The 23261-nt window shown below is 39.2% G+C and overlaps 1 protein-coding gene across 1 annotated transcript in view; it reads right to left on the reverse strand.

The window, feature by feature from the left end:
* Positions 1-23261, reverse strand: part of CACNA1C (calcium voltage-gated channel subunit alpha1 C) — a 681102-nt gene that overhangs the window by 609157 nt on the left and 48684 nt on the right. Inside the window, exons 2-3 of the mRNA XM_054988003.1 lie at positions 14029-14362; positions 9761-9866 (exon numbers count right to left, since the gene is read on the reverse strand). Coding sequence (XP_054843978.1) covers positions 9761-9866; positions 14029-14362 — 440 coding nt within the window. The remainder of the gene's footprint in view (positions 1-9760; positions 9867-14028; positions 14363-23261) is intronic.

Consider the following 23261-nt stretch of genomic DNA (forward strand, 5'->3'; position numbering starts at 1 on the left):
TGCTGAGATGCCAGCACAACAAACTGGGGAGTCACAGAAATGCTATAGCTGGAAAGCGTGCACTGTAGGAATCAGGCATCTGGACCTTGTAATTGCCAAATATAGTCCATGTGGCAAAAGGTGTTGACATTGCAGTCGAAGGGAACAGAAAGCTTTGATCAGAAGCATTAAGTTCAGCAGTTGCAAGGTGACCCAGAAACAGCATTTGAGAGATATGCCTGTTGTGTGGGTTCAGGATGTAACATATCTGAGTCCAAAAGTTGGATAGGCTCAGCTTCCATATATACATAAATTAACAATCTGAAAACAGATACACTGGATGAACATAAAGAGGTCCCTTTAATAAGGAGTCGCTGGTCAGCCAAAGCTATCCATAGTCTCATCTTTTTACTGTATCTTTCAAATCAAGCTGCATAATTGGAAAGAAATACCCATTTTTATATCAGATTAGTCCACTGAGTCACGCTCATTTATAAAAGTAAAGGCTGATTAGTAATTACTGTCTAAACAGGGGCTTGTATCTTATCACTCTGCACAGTAGGGTTACCCCAGGTAGGGGCAGGGGATCCCCTGCTCCTATCCTCCATCCTCTCCCCAACACTCAGGCGGCAGGTGGCGGGGGGAGGCATAGGAACAGGCCTCCTGGGGGGCCCTCCGATGTGGCATAACAATGTCCCTTCCAGGCTGAAGGAGTGCTCCTGTGCTTTGTGCCAGGCTGATTTTGGCCCCAAACAGGCCTGGCATAAAGCATGGGAGCACTCCCATGGCCTGCACAATGACTTCATTCCCAGAAGTGATGTTGGCACGTTGGTGCCAGAAGTACGCGCAGAAAGCCTTTCTAAAGGTGAGAGTGGATACCCCCTCCCCTGGAGGGTAAGAGGACCTGGCAACCCTACTGCATATTGACATTATTTATAGTCCACCTTTCTTTGGCCAAAGGAGACTTCCTCCATCAGAAGTCTTTGGCTGAAAGAAAAGCCTTTTCCATCATAGGAAGACTTCTTAGGCTGGAGGAAAGCTTCAATATTGGATGAGCAGAGTGGTAGGATTCTAGCACATATATCATACAGGCCTCGTACTATAAATTTACTGTCAAATAGTTTATATCCTTTCTTGTATTCTCTAATTTGTACTTATTTCTTGAATGGTTTTGTCTACACTATCAAATGTTAACCAAACACACAATGAAAGGCATTGATATTATCGCAACTTCAGGACTAGAAAAACTTACTTATGGGAAATTCTGTCCTTACTTCCAAGTATGTTTTGCGTTTGCACATTTATGTGTTATTCCAAACCATATACTTTTAAACGTATCGCTCTGTTTCCTTTTAACACCTGCACCACAGCACAGAAGGAACTCTGGAAGAGGAACAATAGTTGGGGCCACCCACTCCACTGCACATTCCACCCACTCCACTGCACATTCCACCCACTCCACTGCACATTCCACCCACTCCACTGCATATTCCTTTATGTTACTGTCCCACATTTTTTGTTCAACCAGGAACAGGCAATATCAAAAGATACAGTAAATTAGAACTGGTAACAAGATGATGTATACACACCTGCAGTCTACTCATATAAAGGTTCAGGGATCTCTGCTAACCACGTTAGGCTGTTGCAGAAAAAATTAGCAGGAGTCTTAGCACCTTAAAAATGGCATAAGATTACATTAAACTCCAAAAATTTAGAATAGCAACAAATCCTTTCCAGTCACCATTCAGTTCATTATTTATGTAAAAATCATATGTTGTTACACCACCCTGAGCCTGTCTGAGGGGGAAGGCAGTAGAAGTGTAATAAAATAAATAAATAAATAAATTTATATGGGAACACAAGAGGAACTCATGGGGGAGGGGAACCCCCCCACCTCCTCCAAGGACCCTGCTTTTTCCTGCTCCTTTTTTCTTCTCCCAACCACTGTCATCACCATTCTCCCCCCCGCACCCAGCTCCCGCAATCTCAATACATCTTCCCACCAACATTTACATTCCTTCTCCCTTTCCTGCTGCCTCCACTTTTTTCCACACCCTCTTCCCTTCTTTCATTTCTGTGTTGTTCTTTCTCCCTCCCCAACACCTCCACCTTCTCTTCTTCCTTTCTCTTTCATCCCTGCTGCCACCTCTCTCCCCCTCCACTCACCACTAGCTGCTGCCACAGCAGCACATCATGGCATTGTTTATGGGGGTTGTTAGGCAGCCCTCCAAATGGGTCCTGAGGTCTCTCAATGTGGCATCATGAGATTGCAACTTCAAACAACTGGAAGAGGTTAAATACCCACCATGACAATTTTTTCTTTTCAGATTTTTCTGCAAACCTAGGGGCTGCCTCACATTTGCAGAAAAAACTGTGTTTTGCAGTTTTTTACATTGGAACTCAATATACAGATAGCTCTATGCTCAGATTGTCCAAAACCCAGGACAATATACAAAAACAAAGGAAGAAGATATATGTTAAGATGGGATAAACTGCTGTTTAACATGTACTTATTTTTTCATATATGCCTGGAATGAAATAACAAGTTTTGCCAGGTACTAGTTTAATCTGCAAGCCACTGCTAATATAGATGAGTTATCTTTTCAGCTAGCTGCAGAAGTAATCACCAGATATCAAGCTACACACACAGCTATGCACTCTCTCTTTCATAGGCAACCAGAGATGGGCAGGCAAATAAGCACAGTGTTTTACAGAGACATAACAATTCCATCTTCCTTGCTCTAGCAGGCACAGTTCAATTTTAAAGAGAATGAATTAAACTTCCATCCACCTGTAAAGTTACATGAATATGAACATAGAAGATGTACAATGTGGGAAGTTCATGTTTTGCAATTAACAGGATTTTTGCTGCTATTACAAGGACAAGACAAAGAAAGCAGAGCTATTAACACAGCACAAGTCATTTTTCCTCCTATCAAAAAGGTATAACGAACCATCAACCAAGCTATACGTTCCAAGACAATCCTAACCTCATTATGTTATCACCTTCACTATGATAAGACACTGACCAGGCCTGTGCCATTTTGTGATTCCTAACCAGACAACATAGAAGCATTCTCCTGTCTTAAGTTAGGCAGCCATGGTTTTGTTATCATGGAGGCACATCTCAATTTTAACACACATAATTTCATGGGAAACAAGCAAAAAACCTGTGCTAATTATAGTCCTTTCATGCAGGCAGGGTTCAGTTCTTTCCAAACTAGCACCAATCTCCTGGCTACATCAAGAGACTATGCATCACTGTTTTTTATATAAGGTCACAGATTATTGTAAGCTTGCTTTCTCAGTGAATTTCCAGTGAATCCTCAGCAGATTTCATTAGCTCCAAAATGGTTGTGCACTTAACATTCACTTCCATTTGTGCATATAATTGGTTCTTTTAGAGAAGGTGAAATACATATAAAGACTGCAGAAATAGCTGCTTTCATTTTTCTGTTGGAATAGGACAAGAAGGTATTGACCGTGCCCTTATTGAAGTAATTGGTATTTGGTAACCATCACCACCACCACCTTGGTCAGCATGTTCTGAACAGAGAGCTACAAAGCATAAATAAGTTACTCTAGAGTAATGTCATTTACTTTATTGAGACTCCTCTGAATAAGTGTTTTAAGAAATGCAGCTAAAATTTCCCAGGAGACGAAGAGGTTGCACAAGAACTATGTACTTATATAAACATGAAGAGATTCAGGGCCTCTTATATTAGCTTCAAAAGAAATGTCAGATGAACATGCTTGTACAACCAGGCCTCAGAGTGAAAATGTGAGCTCAATACATGTATAAAGGTTGATACATGGGTTTGAGGTGCAATGTTTCATTTTTCTCATGTTTTCGAACATGATAGGACATGTAAAAATCTTCCCACGTGACATGTATTGGCACATCAAATAAAGAAACACAGAAATAAGGTCCATTTCCTAATCAACAGATGGTTTCACCCCATTACCATTATGGATGTGTCTCAGATGTTCCGCTCATTCTACATAAAGAATGTATGCTAAGTATATTCAATATACTTTAAACAAGCATATCACAGTGGCATCCTCCCTAGTTTATCAACTAAGATTTTTTTTTAAATCTTATATTTATTTTCATTTCATATTCTCCAGGAATGAATGCAATTTGGAAAAAATGTCTAAGACTTTTTTTTAAAAGAACTTTCAAAATCTGAGATATTAGCTTACTAGAACATAAACCTATTTTTCTCCTTCAAATCTTTTTAAAAAGACATTATGCATCGTGTAGTCGGTAATGTGTTTTTTGAAGAAGGTTCTCCATGTCTCTGGAAATCAGGATTGTAGAAGTTGCTATGGCAACTCCCTTTTTTTTTCTTTTCAGAATTAAATTGCAAAGTGAATGTGAAGCCAGACATTTCCCCAGTGAAGGCTTCCCCTGGGCAGCCTGGCAGATCTGGCTTCCCACAACTGGACTGGTTTTACCTTTCCCTTCTTCCCTTCTAATGTGTTTATTTAGAAAATGCTGCAATACAAGGATTTGCAAAGCATATCCTAGTAACATTGTTTTTTCTTTTGGGGGTCTTTCTGCAAGCCACTTTCAGTAACCAGACCCCCACAAAATAACAAAATTAACATTTTAAAAAGTACACAGTATATCCGGATGGTGGGATGGGAGGAGCTTTGACATGGTTATGCTTGTGATGTCATTGGCACGATTCAATACATAACATTGACACTTGAGCAACTTCAGCTTACGCAGTACTCATCATAAACTATGTCCGAAGGAAAACTGGAAAACTATTTTCTCAGTGACAATCATTTCTCAGTGACAATTGTTGCACTTTGTTTTATTTCTGCATATTTCTGAAGCACATTTCCTTTTAGCTATCTTTGAGCATTAACCTTTAGATTTTTGTAGCTCTAACTATCACTATTCTCTCAGCTTTATCTCAGTTGTTATTCCCTTTTTTCCCTTTGGCTACCAGTGGCCATGTGCAGCATTCTCTCTTTCTAAAGCAACTGCCATCTGCAAACCCAATTTCCTCTCTCTCAGCATTCCAAATAGTAGTGTTCATAATCATTAGTGCTCTTTTAATTTTACAATCTTAACTTCTGTTGTTACTCAATTTTTCAGCCCAGCAGTAGATATATGCCATGATCTTTTGCATTTTGTAATTGTTTTCTCATAAATAATTTCTTTAAAATTACACAGGTCTGCAAAACTATTTTAGCTCCATTCCTGTCTTGCTGTTTGATGAACGAATTAGATAGTTGACGTCAATATATTTGTACCACAATGCTGATGACATCTTGAAGGAAAATTTCTCTTGGTTAAATAAAATGAACCATATATTGTTTTCAGAAATGAACATATCGCTTGAATTTTAAAAGTTGCACATTGGTCAGTTTACAACAGGATCTTAGCCCCAAGAACTCTTTCATAAGGCGCAATTCTAATTAAAAGCCTATTCGAATTCTTCCATTATAACCTCTGTTCAAATACATTTACAAATATTATTAGCCTTAAAATAAAACTCTATTACACTCATTTTTAAGAAAGAACCACAGGTGACAAGTGGCACAACTAAACAGATTCATATTCACCTTCAAAGGTTTATAATGTAGCAAAGGAGAAGTGCTTCTTTCCTCTTGCTACTAAACCATGACGTTTTATTGATTCTGATGGAAGGTCCAACGTCAAGATTCAATATGGACAGCAAAATAAACCAAAGGGGGTTAAAAAAAAAACAACTGCCGTGCCACTTAACATCCACAACCAAGATCATCCTGTACACAAAAGTACAACCCCCCAAAAAGTGAGTTGTAACTAAGGCTGCAAAATGTTAAACCTGTTGGCTGCAATCTAGGAAGCTGCTTTATTCCTGGGTATAAGTTCAGCTATACCAGTGTTTCCCAACCAGGGTTCCATGGAACACTGGTGTTCTGCATGACCTTGTCAGGGGTTCTATGAGAAATCATGGAATAAATAAAATTTTTGAAATACCACAAAAAATGCCAAAACACCCCTTGAAATATCATGGTTATTAAGGTTATGTAAGCGTATGTGTGTACTTATGCATACCTACTGCAGCTCTTTACAAATAAATTTTCTTGACAATAATTTAGCAGTAATTAAATTGCATTCCCCACCATCAACTGTTTCTGGCCTGTAAATATTTTCATATGTTGGGGTTCCTCCATGGAAAAAAGGTTGGGAAATACTAATTCAAGGACAGTCTTCTTCCTGTATACAGCAAGTCTCCCCGCCCCCATTCTTTACCGTATTGCAAGCTCATCTTTAAAACCCAGTTGCGATGCAAGTTTAAAAGAGAAAGGAAAAAGCACAAATCTGGATTGAAGCCGTAATATTTTACTCCTTAGTCGTCGTAGCAAACTGCTGCATTTAGCAATAGCTACATGTAATTTTCTCTAGCAAAATGGATCTTCTTTGTAAGTGCATTTGATTTCCATCTCTGCAGGAGGTACCATTTGTGAAGCTGCTTCCTGTGTCTCAACCCACCATCTCATCCAATGTTTTCCAAAGATTAACCAATCACTTGACACTTAGTTGACTGGAGTGCCACCAGAAGTAACTGCAGCCTCCCTCTACTGTAACAGAAGAATAATCTAGGAGTACCTGAGGCAAATCTAATTTACAACAAGGTGAATGCTACAAAACTGTGGTGTGAGTACAGAAACCCTAGAATGAATAACCCAACGATATTCAAAAGCACATTCACAACAGTTTCAGGGCGATGAAAAGATTCCAATAGTTGACTGCATTTACAAAAAAAACTAACATTGCTCACTAAAAGTGTTTTTGAGCTTTTAGCATTCTGCTGGTCTGCATGTGTGAATATCATCAATGTGGTATGGGAAGCAGAAGGTAATAACTGTTTTACTGATTACACATTATGGTCAATGTAAAATTCTTAGGACAATGTCACACATTTTAGGCATATATACAATAAGTTTTACAAATATACTTAAAATATAACATGAATATGGCAAACATCTCACAAAACTGCAACCACAGCAATAGAGATTAGGTAGGGACTGGCGGCCACACACCACTGAGATTGCTGTTACACACTTGGCTGTAGCTCCCTATCAATGGTACACTGAGGGCAAACATGGATTTGCTGCTTCCTGCTGCCTTTAAACTTGGACATTCACCCAACTGCAATTTCACAGGATGGCTGCAATGATCACATTTCAGCCTCAATGAAATAGAATACTGTTGCATTATCAATTCCACAATCACAAGAATGTGTTGCCAGTGGTTTACTTCTATTCATAAAAGAGTATTCACTTTCCTTTGGACGTTTTACCTTTAGACATCAAAGTACACAGAAGGGGAGCATTCCTAGTTTTTTGTTTGTTTGTTTGTTTGTTTGACAAACTATGTGAAAGAATTCTGTTTCAATAGCATACATATTCACATGTTTTCCAATATAGGGCAGCATTAAATATCTGCATTAATGAAATCTGTGAGTTCAGTCCCTTTCAGTTTTATAGTGAGGCCTCAGGGAAAAAAATAGCAGCAAAACCAGGACCTAGGGCTGTCAGCCTCCAGGTGGTAGCTGGAGATCTCTCGGAAATACAACTGATCTCCAGGTGACAGAGACCAGTTCCCCTGGAGAAAATGGCTGCTTTGGAAGGTAGACTCTATGACATTATACCATTCTGAGGCTGGCCCCTCCCCTCCCCAAACCTCACCCTCTCCAGGCTCCACCCCCAAAATCTCCAGGAATTTCCAAACCTGGACCTGGCAACCCTACCAGGACCAGATGAAGACCTGCTGAGTTTCTAAACTATGTCAAGCTGAAGAGGTTCCATACCATTGCCAAAAATTTGTATAATTTTACTTAGAGGCCCCTCATACATCTGAGGTCCTAAACTGTAGTTTTCTTAGCTTGCACATAAATCCATATCTGAGCATATTATGAGTTCACAAACATTTTTACACATGTACTTCATGTACTTCATCTGATGGTGAAATCCTTCAAATCGTAAAAATAGACCTGAAATTTCCATCCAACAAGTTTTTCTCCAAGACACCACACAGAAAAACAGCAACAGTTTAAGATTTGTAATGCAAGATTTATTTTCAAGACAAATTCTGAAGCCTTTCTCCCAGCAGCTCACTAGAAACTGTTTTATGAAGTTACTTGGCCATGAGGTCAATGCCTGAGGAACAAACCTATACACAGATCTAGTTGTCTTGTTTTGGAAAGGCAGTTATTTTCTGAAAATCTGAAAATCTTCCACCCTCACTGCACTCCAATGAATTCCTTTGGCAGTGAATAAAAGAATGGCATCACCTTTACACGTTCTGAATAACCTCTATTTGTAACTATTTGAATAACACTGGAAATGAGGCAAAGTCAGATTTTCACTCTTTTCCATTCATAGTATTAGCAAGGTCTTCTTGAATTCATTCATTAGGAAAGGGCAGAGGGAAATATTTTCCACTGTTGAAAAGGGGTAGAGTCATATGGTGGTTATGCATTGACCACCAATACGGCTATACTGGGGATCAAGTGGTCTGCATGGATATAGATGCCGTAGCAAGAAAGGGAACAGACTGAGGGAGAAAGCTGTCTGGATCCAACCATTTATTCTGATTTTATGGATTACATTCCAGTTGTCCAACTCTAAGTTATGCTTCTTTTACTTAGCAAAGATATTTGCTATGACTTCATGTAAAGCCAAAAGTAAACACATTTCCTCCCTTTCCACTCTCCAGACAAGCCTGTGCTAAACTACTGGCATTACTGTTTTCATTTATTGGAAACAGAGCACAAAAACTTCCTAGGCAAGGGGGGGGGCATCTTTCAAATGCAAATGGCAGTGTGTAATGGGAACACACCCTAAATCTGGTCTTAGAATTGTTCATCAGTTGAAAGGAGAGCCCAGTCAATTAAACAATATCTTGTTATACAATAGATGCAATTGAAATAGTACATGAATGAAACAAATAAAGTACCTGTAAAAAACAGCATTCAAAACATACACAGCTATTTGTTCACACACAAAAAAATCAAACTTACAGACACAAAAAGCTTAGGGCATATCTACTTTATAGACGTTAGTTGGTTTATCTTATCATTCCCTTCTCAGGGAATTCTGAGAATTGTAATTGGGAATGGGGCAGCTGGAAATCTCTAACAAAATTCACAACACCTCACTAAACAGCAATCCCAAAACACTGTTCTCAAACAGCTGTTCTCTTTGGCAGTGGCCATGATAACTGGTATAAAACCAGGGCTTTTTTTCAGGGGGAACGAGGGGGAACGGAGTTCCGGCACCTCTTGAAAATGGTCACATGGCCGGTGGCCCCGCCCCCTGATCTCCAGACAGAGGGGAGTTTAGATTGCCCTCCGTGCCACCAAGCAGCACGGAGGGCAATCTCAACTCCCCTCTGTCTGGAGATCAGGGGGCGGGGCCACCAGCCATGCGACCATTTTCTCCGAGGGCAACCCACTGAGTTCCACCACCTCTTTTCCCAGAAAAAAAGCCCTGTATAAAACCAACACAAGTATATTGTGTAGATAGGCCTGTGTCATTTCCTTGATAAAACAGGCACTAATCTAAATAATTAACAAGACAGCGCCCTAACAACCTGAAATCAAAACATCTTTGGTACTGTATGACAAAGACTATACTGGGGATAGAACTGTTTTCTCCCAACTTTAAGGACCTCCATACAAAGTTCTGACTTCTGAGTGAGGTCTACAAGTAGCGGTAAGGTTGTAATAATGCATCAGTACTAGCAATGAAGTAAGCAAAAGCAAGGACTTACCAGATTGGAATTGGTAGCATTGGAATCATCTTCTGGAAAGGGGATATAGATAGCTAAGGCCACACAATTGGCAAAAATAGTCAGTAAAATAATAATTTCAAATGGTCTGAGGAATGGAGTTAAGGAAGGTAGGTTTTTTTTTTTACAAGTCACATACACAAATTACATGGGGGGAGGATTTAAAAGAATTCTGTTTAAAGAAGACATTCCTAATCCCTCGTATTCTGAAAAGAAACATATGCCTTTTAAAGTGCTTTTCAACCCTCCTAGCCAAGTTTCTTCCTAATATGTCAAAAGCACGGTAGGCCAGTCGCGTGCCAGAGTAAACACAGATTTCTTAAAAGATTTTTTCTTTATTTAGATTGAATTTTAATTTTATTTTCCCCTCTTGGGCTGTGCTGTTATTTAACAGAATGTTTGCCTCAAATAAGTTCTCATAATTCCCTATTGCAATACAGTTTCATTTAAGAATTATCCCAAATCTTCTACACAACAGTTTTAAATTATTTAACCCTTTTTTCTTCACCTTTTGAAAAGCAATTTAAGAGACATATATTCAAAGAAGGATTAAAGACTCAAAAATGTGTAGGGAGGGGCTCATTTTTAACATACAGTGTCTCTTCATTCTGTTCTTAGATTATGCACACACAAACATATTATATGTTGATTTTGATTATATCCTTCAACGCAACTTCATACATATATTAAGGACATGAACAAAAATCAACATTCATTGTTAAAAACAAGTGGTTCCTTTTTGTACTCCCATGCTGTAACTATTTCATCCCAGGTGTGTTGAGGTACTTGCTCAAAATAAATTTTACCACCTATGAAGTATGCAAACAGAACTCTCTAAAAAGGAACAAATTCCTACTACCATTTCTGCCTCTGGCCACTTCTTGTGAGCACCTTGACTGAGCTGAGGGATAATATCCTGAGCTGAGGGATAATATGCTCCATGTTGAAAGCCATTCATGTAAAGCAGCTCTCTGCCCTTGTCCCTAGATCTGGTAATGTTCACCGTGACAGCACAGAATTAATAATAATAATAACATTCAATTTATATACCGCCCTTACGGACAACTTAATACCCACTCAGAGCAGTTTACAAAGTATGTCATTATTATCCCCACAACAAAACACCCTGTGAGGTGGGTGGGGCTGAGAGAGCTCCAGAGAACTGTGACTAGCCCAAAGTCACCCAATTGGCTTCAAGTGGAGGAGTGGGGAATCAAACCTGGCTCTCCAGATTAGAGTCCCATGCTCTTAACCACTACACCAAACTGGCTCTCTCTTAGAAAATACAAAAAAAGATTGTTGCAATAACAAGGAGAAAATTACCACAGCTCCTTCACATGGAGCCTTTCCATGTAGATTTGGCCCCATGTGGTTGTGTTGCCAATGGCTCCAATGCCATAGATTACATGTATATATTAGAAAGAACTACAATTATGTAACAAAAATAGTTGCTGCACTATTGCCTACAGAATATAAACACATTCAGTCACATTAGATCAACTTGTACTTGTATAAAATGGGAAGTTTTAATTTTCCCAGGAAAATTCATTGCTATAGAAAGAGCAGTTAGCATCTGATAATGGATACAGATTTTGTTCTAGTTGTGTCAGATGGCTAGTACCGCCATAGCATTGTAGAAACATGCCCTCCCCCTTTTTTAAATATAAAATTAATGTGGGGTTCTGTAAATTCCTACAAGTAAACTTTGCACATAAAGTAAGATTTTTCAAAAGCATTCCTATGTGAAAATGTTGTTGTTTATTATTGTTTTGGATTATGTATTGGCAAATCTTATAAACATGCCTTGCTGAATTATATATTATAGGTCCAGCACTCTGCCTCCGTAGGAAGTCCACAAGAGGAGCTCAGTGAAATATGTATATTATTTTCCCATCCAGAATTTGGTAATCAGAAGAGTACTCCCTCTGAATATGACAGCTCCAGTCCAGTATGGTACACATCCATACAATAAGTCATTATATAAATTACAGCAGAGTAGTTGTTGCCATTTCTCAGCAGTAAGCCTGTGGCGATTCAAACGTGTGTACTGGCTTAGAATCATGGTATTTGAGGTGAGTCAGTGGAAGGATTTCAACTGTTTCTTTATTGTTTGTTTTCAAAAGCATCATAATCCCTCAGAGACTGACTTAACTGCATTGTTCAGTCATTTCCAGATCTCATCAGTGCAACCTCCTGTTTTACAATACATCAATCTGTTCAGCCAGCACTGATCTCATACATTTATCAGGCCTCTACTTGTATTCTCTGCCTAAAGATGTATAGTCGCCACGGTGCCAAGCAAGTAAACCAATATGAGCTAGGCCCCCTGAGTAAGCTGTCCATTATGGCATGTCGAAATTCTAAGCACCTATGTCAGGAAGGATAAGAAATAAAACTAATCAAGAGGATTAAAAAAAAACTAGCACCCCAAACCAAGTAGTAGAAGCTTGAGGCCATCTATGAAACTCTTATTGACAAATCCATTTTTAACCTTTCTCTCTGTCTTGAAAATATTTTTTGTTTTCAACAACATCTAATAGGATTATGCACTTTACCTTTTGTCCATCTTTGTGTTTGTCCCGCCGAGCTTCCCTGGGGACATAGTATGTTGGAAATTTTACCTCAAGACTATATTAGAGGTGAAGGCAAAGGATCTCTCTGTTAAAAATCTAGATCTGTCACAATTACAAAGAAAGCAGGACTGGAGTCCAATTTAGAAGGCAAAAAAGGCACAGTGGGAGAGCATCTACTTGGCATGCAGGTTGTCTCAGGTTCAATTCCAGGCATCTCCAGTTTAAATGATCTAGCTGTGGGCAATGTGAAATATCACTTCCTTAGGACCTAGAGGTCTACTGCCAGTTAGAATAGACAACAGTGGTCTTTTTGATAGACCAATGTTTTGAAACACAATAAGGCATGTCTCTATGAGGGAACTGAACCCTCCATTCTCCCCTGGTTCATCTCCCTGTAGCCCCCCTCCCTCTCTGAGCACCATTCTCTCAGTCCAGCTCTTTTCTGGTGTAGGGAAAAGTGCTTGGGAAAAGGAACTGTGACAATATAAAACCATGGGTATAAGATGGGCTCTGTATTGCTTACCCATGCACCCTTTTTGCTCTTTAAATTGGACTCAAATGTGCATTGTGCAAGATCTTGGTTCAAGCACATTTCAGTCTCCGCCTATAGGATGGCAGGTTTCCTGCTCCCCTCTAAAGAAACATGGGTAACTATCTCCTTTGGTGCATGTGGAGATTAAATTTACATGTTAATTCATATAAACTAATACAATATTTACTAGAAAGGAAAACTAAGTTTATTTTCAGATGTACCACCAGGAAAAAGAGTGGGGTCAAATTCGCACACAAGTTTCAGTTATGTATGATAATAAACTTTTCTGTATAACCCCTTTCTGGGGAAGAAGGGTCTTACATTCAAGATTCTCTAAAGAAAATATGCTAATTCCTAAATTTTGTGAAAGAGCACATTAGTAATAATAAAAAAATAACATTTGATTTATATACTGCCCTTCAGGACAACTTAATGCCCACTCAGAGCGGTTTACAAAATATGTCATTATTATCCCCACAACAATCACCCTGTGAAGTGGGTGGGGCTGAGAGAGCTCCAGAGAGCTGTAACTGACCCAAGGTCACCCAACTGGCTTCAAGTGGAGGAGTGGGGAATCAAACCCGGTTCACTAGATTAGAGTCCTGCCACTCTTAACCATACCAAATTGGCTAGTAAGCCATGGAAATCCTGTTTCTGTGCTGTGAAAACCAACAATTAATGGTTAGAATGTTGGACTAGGATGTAGGAGAATCAGGTTCAAATCTCCACACTACTGAAGAAGTTTGCTTGGTGACTTTGCACCAGTCACATACTCTCAGCCCAGCTTACCTCGCAGGGTTGTTGTGAATCTGAACTCTAGGAGAGCAGAATGATATAAGCTGCTTTGGGTCCCCATTGAGGAGAAAGGTGGGATATGAAGAATAGAATAGAATAGAATAGAATAGAATAGAATAGAATAGAATAGAATAGAATAGAATAGAGCAGGTAGCCATAAGGGACAGGGCCTCCTTCACGGTGGCACCACAACTATGGATCTCTCTTCCCACCAACATCCACCTGGCACTTTCCCCAGCAAACTTTACATGCCATTTGTATTATCCATTTGGAACTTTTGGTGCTTATTCACATTTGTAAATCAAATCTGATGTATACTGACAACCTGCTGGTTTTCCATGACATTACACAAAAAAGGATATTTCCATTCAACAATACTGATACATGCCCTCCGGATAGGATTTTTCAGTGTTAAACACAGCAATGCCCGGGGAGGCCGTGTAGCTGTGGTGGTACCCTGTTTTTTCTGCTTCCCGTACTGCTGCCGCTTCCTCTGCGTCGAGCTAGCGGTGGATATTGTTGCATTACCAGCAGCACCCATCAATTTGGCCTGCCTGGCAGCATCAATAGCAGCCTGCCAGGAGAGGGCTGCACCTGGAGTAGGGATATGCTCAGGTGCAAGCCCTGCAGCTGCATTAGCATTCATGTTGGCATGAGCAGGACGGGGACTCGCATAGTTGGAACCTAAAAGAAAGAGGGGAAAAAGAAATTCAGTACATACATTGAATAGAACATGGTTTGCAAAAGACAAATACAATAAGCAAAATCAAAAGCTCATTATATATATAAAAGTTTCAGTTCCCAGACACAGGACTATGCATATAAAGACTGCATATATTGAGTAGGTGAGAGAATCAGACTTCTGCCTCACATACTAGATCCCAATAATGTCACTTTAGTGTCCCATATAAGCAAATGGCTGTCCTATGAGGAGAAGATAAACCATTACACTTGGGGCAAAGTGCCTGTGCACTGGGCCTATAACCTGCCCACCACTCCTGACATTTAGTTGTCTGGTCCCACGGAGGATGTGTGATCATGTACCTCTCTGTAAGTTGCTTTCCAAGCACCTTTTCCTCACACATACTCCACTTGCCATCAAAGTAAATGGTATTCTCCCACTATATTCAACAAAAGCCCTTTGCTTCTGCTCAACCTTTCCTTTGGAAGCAACGATGTGTCATTCACCTCTCACATGTAAACCACATGTCAGTTTTGTACAATTGCAGTTTCCAAACAGCTGACACTGAAAAGTACATTCTTTCCTTCTGCTCATTTGAACGTTCTTTGGCAAATCAAAGTTTCATAAAGGTCAGCATGGCTACTGGTGCTATAAGAGCCAAATCTATTTTAACACTACCTCAATTTGAGAAACATTATAAAGGAAAGGGTGGGGGGACTCATACAGATACACTAGCTAAGAAAATTTCACCCGCTGCATCAAGAGAAGGAGCACACAGGTCGGAATATAACCTGGGAAGATGGTATAACTGGAGAAAATATTATATTTTCTCCAATTATACCATTATTATACCATCACTATAGCTACCGTCAATAGTCAACAATTTTGCAAGAGAATGTAGATTAAGGCAAAAATATAAAGACTTTTCTTGAAAAATTCCTTTGAAAAATAAGCACTTCTTTTTCATGGTATACTGTGTTTATACTATGGAGTTTCAAATTTTATAGTTATTATAACAATTAGGAGCAGAAAAGAGCAAGAGTCCAGTAGCACCTATAAGACTAACAACATTTGTGGTAGGGTATGAGCTTTCATGAGTCACAGCTCACTTCTTCAGAATAGAATTTGAGTCCATCTGTCCTTATATCTTGGTGAGTGAAATGATTTCAGATTCCGAATGACAAAAGCCAGTGAATGACAATAGCAGGCATGATTAAATAGGGCGGGGTATGCAGAAGGGTGGTGAGTGTGGAGAAATCAGCATTGGTACTAACGAGACACTCACCAAGATATAAAGACAGATGGTCTCACATTCTAGCTGTATCTGAAGAAGTGAGCTGTGACTCACAAAAGCTCATACCCTATAACAAATTTTGTTAGTGTTATAGGTGCTACTGGACTCTTGCTCTTTTCTACTGCTACAGACAGACTAACATGGCTACAACAACTGATGTACAATGATTGATCTACGATTAGGTTAAAACATAAATGTGTGTGTAAAGTGCCATCAAGTGGCAGCTGACTTATGGTGACCCCCCCCCCTACGGTTTTCAAAGCAGGAGATGAGCAGAGGTGGTTTATCATTGCCTGCCTCTGTGTACTGACCCTGGACCTCCTTGGTAGTCTCCCAACCTGGGCCAACCCAACTTAGCTTCCAAGTTCTGATGAGATCAGGCTAGCCTGGGGCCATCCAGGTCAGAGCCATCCAGGTCATATAGTGGGAACTAAGGAAGGTATTCTCCTTGTTTACCAACCACCTAGGTTTTAAAAATTATTTATTTACATTATTTATAGTCTGCCTTTCTCACTGACACTCAAGACGGATTACACAGTATAAGTCAATACAATCAATGGCTGGGACATTCAATAAACAATACAATAGGTCATGGCTGGCAGAACTTTGAAAACAAGCAGAAATCCAATACAGAGCTGAAACAATGCTGAAACAAAACATGAGCAATTTAATACAATATATTAAACAATGAGCAAACTATCCAGTAGGAGCATACTTGCAGCAACATACAGTACACAGTGATATAGTCTCCATCCCTTTATGGAAGCATCTCTCTGAGCTATTTCCTTACAGCACAGCCCTCTTACCCGTGTAAAAAAAGCCCTCCTGAAAAATTCGCTTTTGCATACTTTGTGGAAAGCCAGGAGAGTGGGATTTTTCCTGACCTCTTCAGGCAAGCCATTTCATAAGGTGGGGGCACAGAGAATGCACATGAGAATTTGGGCAATTTACAAGAAATCAGGATTGGGGGGTTTTTAGCTTACATATTAACCCTCCCTGAATTTTTCCTTTCTTCCTCATATTCCCAGTCGTGTTTGATAAACACTAAAAACCTATAGGTCAGAGGAGTAGAGTAAGTAAGAAAGAAAGAATTCACATGAATGAGCAACTATTGATTTTGCCCATTGGCAGGGTGATACCTAGAGATGGGCACGAACAATGTGGTTCGTGGTTCGTCAAATTTCACGAACCACAAACTTTCACGAACCTCCCCCCATCCTGGTTCGTTTGGTTCATGAAAACATCACATCCAGGTCAGAAAATCATCACTTCCGGGTCATCAGAAGGTCTGCAGGAAGTCTATCCTCTGTTGCCTAGGAAACTGATCGGCACCAGGCTGTCTGCAGTGACGAACCAAAAAATGAACCAAATGAACCAGCCTAAAAGTTCATGGCGGTTCGTCAGAAATGGGATCTGATGAACCACGAACCGGCCTGGTTCATCATGAATTTTGGTTTGTATTTTGGTTCGTGCTCATCTCTAGTGATACCACAGAAGGCCCTGTACAGATAAGTGAAGCTGCTATGGTGGAGCAGAGAGAGACTGGCAGTCCTGTAGATATGAGGGACCAAGGCCATGATGGGCTTTGTATGTGATGCCACAATGATGAACAGAGCCTGGTAACAGATGGTAGGCAATGGAGTGACTGCATGCTTTGCCTAACTCCTGATAAAAACTGAGCCATGGTGTTCTGCACTAACTGGAGTCTACAAGTTGACTTTGAGGGGAGACCTATGTAGAGTGCAGTACAGTAGTCTAATCTCGATGTTACTATGGCGTGGATCCAGGTGGCCAGATCAGCCATGTCACGGTAAGGGGCCATCTTCTGGGCTAGACTGAGTTGAAAGAAGCTGTATTAACTACAGCTTCTTTTTTGCATCTGTATTAACTACAGCTTCTTTTTTTGCATCTGTATTAACTACAAATCCCTTGACATGGCCAATCTGGCCACTTGGATCCACGCCACAGTAACATAGATATTCCCTCAGAATCAACTCAGAGACTACAGATACTTTTGAAAGTTTGGAGGTTCCCCAAACAAAATCTATCCTGCCTCTCCCTCCAACTCATGCCAAGCAAACAACTCAGACGAACAAAATGAATAGACTCACCAAGGTGAGGAATATATGAAAGTATTTGTCTTTTAAAATATAAATACTAAAAAGACCTTTGCAGCAGTGAACTTCCAACCTACTTTTGTGGACAATCATCTGGCCAAACTGATGGTCAATACTTAATAACTGTCTGGAGGTACACACAAAGCCTTAATCCTGCAAGGAACACTATGTATGCAGCCTGATGTGCTGGAGTTTCTGTTATACAGCACATTCCTACATGGATAGGGTTCAATTCAGAATGACATCACATCCAGGTACGTGTATCTTTGGAACAAACACAAACCAGCACCTTTCCCATTAAGTGTGTAGCCAGCAGAAGCCCTACTAAAAGTTTTTGTGATGCCATTAACACACCACTTTGGACTCCAGAGTCAAATAAATCAATGTGGCCAACATATTTTAAGTGTTGAAAAGACATTACTGATTATAAATTTCTTCACTGCAAATAGAATTGAATTTTTGGAATGCTTTTCACATAGCTTCTACTATGTTTCATAATAAAAACCAACAGAAGAGTAAAAATCATATGTATTCAAGAAATAAGTGCCCTACTTATTTCAAGCAGGCAGGGAAAGAATCTATATTATGATTCTATATTTAACTGAAGTTATCCATAGCACATCTCTAAGTTATATTTTTGTGTGTGCGCGCTATAATAAAGCTACCCATAACATTAACCCAGTGAAATGTTATTTCTTCTTTAATGCTACTTTTGCTATTTTGGTGCAATGTTAAAGTCTTTTTCCTGGGTAAGCTCTCACTTATAGGAAGATTATACATGAACAGTGTTGTGATACATAAATTTAAAAAGATTTACATCCCAGTTCTCCATTAAATTTAGCAGCCTGAAAAACCTAGTTTAGTCAGAGCTTGGAAGCTAAGCAGGGTCAGCCATGGTCAGTATTTGAATGGAAGACCAGACTACCAAGGAAGACAATGGCAAACCCACCTCTTGCTATGCAGAGGAAGACAATGGCAAACCCACCTCTTGCTATGCAGAGGAAGACAATGGCAAACCCACCTCTGCTTGTCTCATGCTGGAATGCACCATGGATAGGGTCACCATGAGCTGGTTGCAACTCAATGGCACATTCTTCTTTCCATTAAATTAACCCCCAGTGTCCATAGAGAGCCATCTATATGCTCTATTTTAATTGGACATCAGACTGAAGACTATTGTTGACAATGTTTATTTTTGCTGGTCATGTCATGAAATGAGAATTGTACAGGACAAAAAAAATTATGAGAAATAATTTACTACTACGTCCTTTTGATAGGTTATTTGATTAGAAGTTGAAGATATTGAACTAGTCATAAGCGTATTCATGTTAGTAAAAGTAGAAGTTGCAGCAAGATGAAAAATGAAAGATGTTCCAACAAAGATGGAAACCATATGGAAATTATGAAATGTAGTTGAGCGAACAACCCGACATGCTGACTAGATCCAGTAATTTTTAAAATAATTGAAGCATTTATCATTGAAGCATTTATAATATAGCAGACATACCTCATTTCCTTACACCCTAAAATTATGCAATTCTATTCTCATATATATTTTTATTTTTATAATGATTATGGGACACAAATTAATTTAATAACAATTTTAAAATTAGTATCTATCCGGTGTTCAAAGCCACATGAATACAAATCCAACAGGTTTCAGTGGGAATTCCATATACTTAAAATGCATGCAGGTTTCCAGTCAAAGTGATCTGAATGGTGGCTAATAGTTTTTGAATTTTATTTGCATACAATGATGTGAAACCTGTATAGCATTGTATAAGATGAAAACAGGCTATCAATATCATACCAAAATACAATTTGTAAAATGGATAAAAGAAATTAAAACAAAATCCCTCAAACTACAAAGGCTGTGGGTGACTTTAAGCCATGGAATTATCGAAGTCAGAAGCTAGTGTGACAAAGCTCTGCCCAAAAGGTATGCTTCCAGAGACACACTAAATGATAACATACCACTGAAAGTAAATTGAATTAAGTCTGTTCTGTTAATGAAGATCAAATTACTTGAACTTCCTATTTGCAAAGATGAAAGGTTTCCACTATTTGCAAGAACTATTGGTTATAGACCCTGCATTTTTTGAATGAAGTGGCAGAGACTGGCCAGCCCTGTTGCCGGCTGATAAAGAGGCCCATCTGAATGGGTATGGGGAAAGCTTTAAATATACTCTCCTTGTGTTGGACCAGTTCAGCTATAAGTAATCAATAACCCTTAGCTTAACCCCACATATCGCTGTTGGCAAATGTTTATTGTTATTATTATTTACTACTACAGAATATACAAAACGAGACTGGAGAAAACCAAGATAATTTACTATATAAAAATTCAGTAAGATATATACTTATATACAAATAGAAATACATGCCTATTAAATGCTTTGGGCATCTTTATGTATGCTATCTGGTAGTGATACATGATTCTTCAAATTAAATTCTTGCAGATTTATTAAATGGTTGGAAAGAAATCCTCCTCATTCTGCAAATTTAATTTTCAAATCCTAAATTCATATCCATTTATTAATTTATACAATGTATTTTGTAATTAGATTTCAGAATGCATTACAAAACAGAAAAATAACATCTTAATAAAAAAGAAAAATAAAGGGATGTAAATAATTGGGTTTTCCACTAGATTTAAAACAATGCCTGAATAAGGGCAGCCTTCTAGGCATAATGAGAGCTTGGAAACACAGCAAGAAAATGATAGTCTGGGTTGCATGCAATGCTTTTTTCAGTTCCAACAATGCTTTTAAGGATTTGCAGAACTAAAAATTAATTCATTGTAATTAGTCACCTGAAACAAAAATGCTGATAATCCAAATGTTGATTTCACACAAAAAAGTGAAAAGAGCAAAGAATGGCACATGAATATCTGAGAACCCCAATTTATGCAATACAAGAAGGGGACCTGTGAAGAACATGTGGGGTAGGGGTAATCCCACCCCCCACTACTTGTCTCTGTGTCCCTGTCTTGCCTAATCCCCCCTCCTGTTGCAGTCTTTTCTCAACCCAACTCTCCCATTGCCACTTCTTCCTTCTTCCCGCCCCTGGCCATCTCCTTCACTTTAACTCACTTCTGGGTAGACCTGTTTAGGATTGCTTCTTCAGTGAACATTACCACTGTGCACAGCAAAGTTTGGCAATGGAAGTGTGTTATTTGTCCCATCAAGGGGGCTGTACAAGCAGTAAATGCTTGTCAGAGGATGGCTCCTTAGGCAAGAGGAAGGATTTAAATTTTGCTGAACAGTGATAGGATATAGCTATCTAGAGTTTGGAGTTTCTCTTCCCCTATTTTGGATGTAGAACCTAAATTCTGAATAGTAGTTTTAAAGCATCTGATCTTGAGAATGTTGATTAGCATAAACACTTTCAGCACTAATTATATTATGTAAAATATGCAAGTGTATTCCTTGTATGTGCTTTGTATTTCTTGATTTTTAAGGGTGTATATAACATGGTCAATTATAGATACATATGTAAGCAAATATAAACAGTTCCAGAGCTGGTGTTTCTATAATGAGACTTTACAGTCTATAAAAAGGCCACACAACACTCTGACTTCACAAGACTAGAAGAGAGAAGGATATTGTAGAGGTCACACAGGATGACCCAAACTGTGTTAGCGAACACTTTTCACTGCAGGGAATATACTGTGTACTTGAAAAGCACAATTTTCAAATTATAAGACCAAGTCAAAGTTACACCAATCAGCCACTAGCTGAGAAAACAACTTACCAACAGCCCTATTTTAGAGTTCCTCTGTCACGCATCCTGAAAATTCCATTAGATGCTTTTATCAGTGAACTAGCCTGAAGTGTGGTATACTGGCAATTATATTAAGAACCTAGATTGCCCTGCAACTGTGTAGCTATAAACTAGCTATAATTGTTTCATCATAGCACGTAAGAAAGGTATTCCATTTGTTTGAGCAATGGCTGCCTCTGAGAGGGTCATTTCTTCTAACTTCAAAAAAAGGTGTTGCTTTTGCTTTTCGGTAAAGCATATTTTCAAAGAACAGGTAAAAAGTGAGGGAAAGGTCCATGAAGGAGGCAGAAGAGCTGGATCATCTTTCATAGAAAAGCTAATGTTTTTGCGCAGATTGTGTCCTGATTTTCAAAAGGATTACTAGCCAAACACAGTAATGTCATTTTATGCAAGCAGATTAATTGCAGTACTGTGAGTCAATATACAAGGGGAAAGAGACCAAAGCCAAGAAAGCAACTTGAAAGAAGATTAATATGTACTGAAGGAAAATGAACAGACTGTCTAGTTCTTCATGGATGACTATTTCATAGTATTTACCCAGAACTAGAAGTAAAGCAAAAAGCACAGATTCAGGGAGAAGGGGGGTGGGTATGAGAATGGAGAACTAAGGGATGAATACATGTGATGGTGAAATTCTGTGACTGGATTGTTGGTTACTTGACCCTAAAAAGCAGTAGCCACGGGCCCAATATGGATCAAGAATCTCTCTCTCTCTCTCTCTCTCTCTCTCGCCATTTCTTCCATCAAAAAAGCCCTTCCCAGTTGGTATGGCAGCCGGGGGTGGGGGAGACGCCTGCATTATGGCTGTCTTTTTTCTCTGCCGGGTCTTAAAAGCAACCTGGTGGAGACATTTTTAGGGGTGAAGTACAGTACTGAGGAAATAATTAAAACCTTCCCTTTCCTCAGTTATGCAACCCTAATCCATATTAGCCCCCCACTCCCTGCACAATTGCTTTCAGGATCAAATATACATCCTAGAGTTCCAATCACAGATCTCTAACGTCATTTGGTCCTAATACTGAACCCAATATAACTGCATTTGAAATTCTATCTGGGAATATACTTGAAAAATGTTATACTAAATGCCATATTCTTATTGCCTCCCTACAATTCTAACGTTTTCCATATATATTTCACCAGAGGAATCATTCCAGAACACAAGCATAAGAATAAATTTGGTCAAATTCTAAGATAAGTTCTCCATAGAATGTATTCAGAGGATACCTGTGGGATATGTGACAGAAAAATATCGTCCCATAAATGCCTTCCTGTGCTTATAAGAAAAATATGCCTTAATTTTTACCTAAATAAGCCACAGTTGTGTTCACACACCACAGAGTTGTAGGAGATCAAAAAACAGATATAATGTTAGTTTAAACTATACGAGTATTTAAGTAGTTAACCTTTGTGGAACAGTCCTACAAGTCTTGATCTGAATGCAACAACCTGCTACCCAGTATACATGTAATACTGGGAAAGATAGCCTTTCTGCATGTGGTAAATACACTGGATAATGATCCAGTGGACAAGATGGCATCTTCTTTCACTTCACATCAGCACCAAAATCTGAAAACGAAATCTCAACAGTCACTGCATGTGAAGCCTAATTGGTTGAAGCTGAGGCCTATTTTGGTGACCTACCCCTAACTGCATGTGTTCAAGCCTCAAAGATTTTTTCAGGAACGTAAGGGCATGTGAAACATTGAC

The sequence above is a fragment of the Eublepharis macularius genome, chromosome 9 (assembly GCF_028583425.1).
Source record: "Eublepharis macularius isolate TG4126 chromosome 9, MPM_Emac_v1.0, whole genome shotgun sequence".
Classification (NCBI taxonomy): domain Eukaryota; kingdom Metazoa; phylum Chordata; class Lepidosauria; order Squamata; family Eublepharidae; genus Eublepharis; species Eublepharis macularius.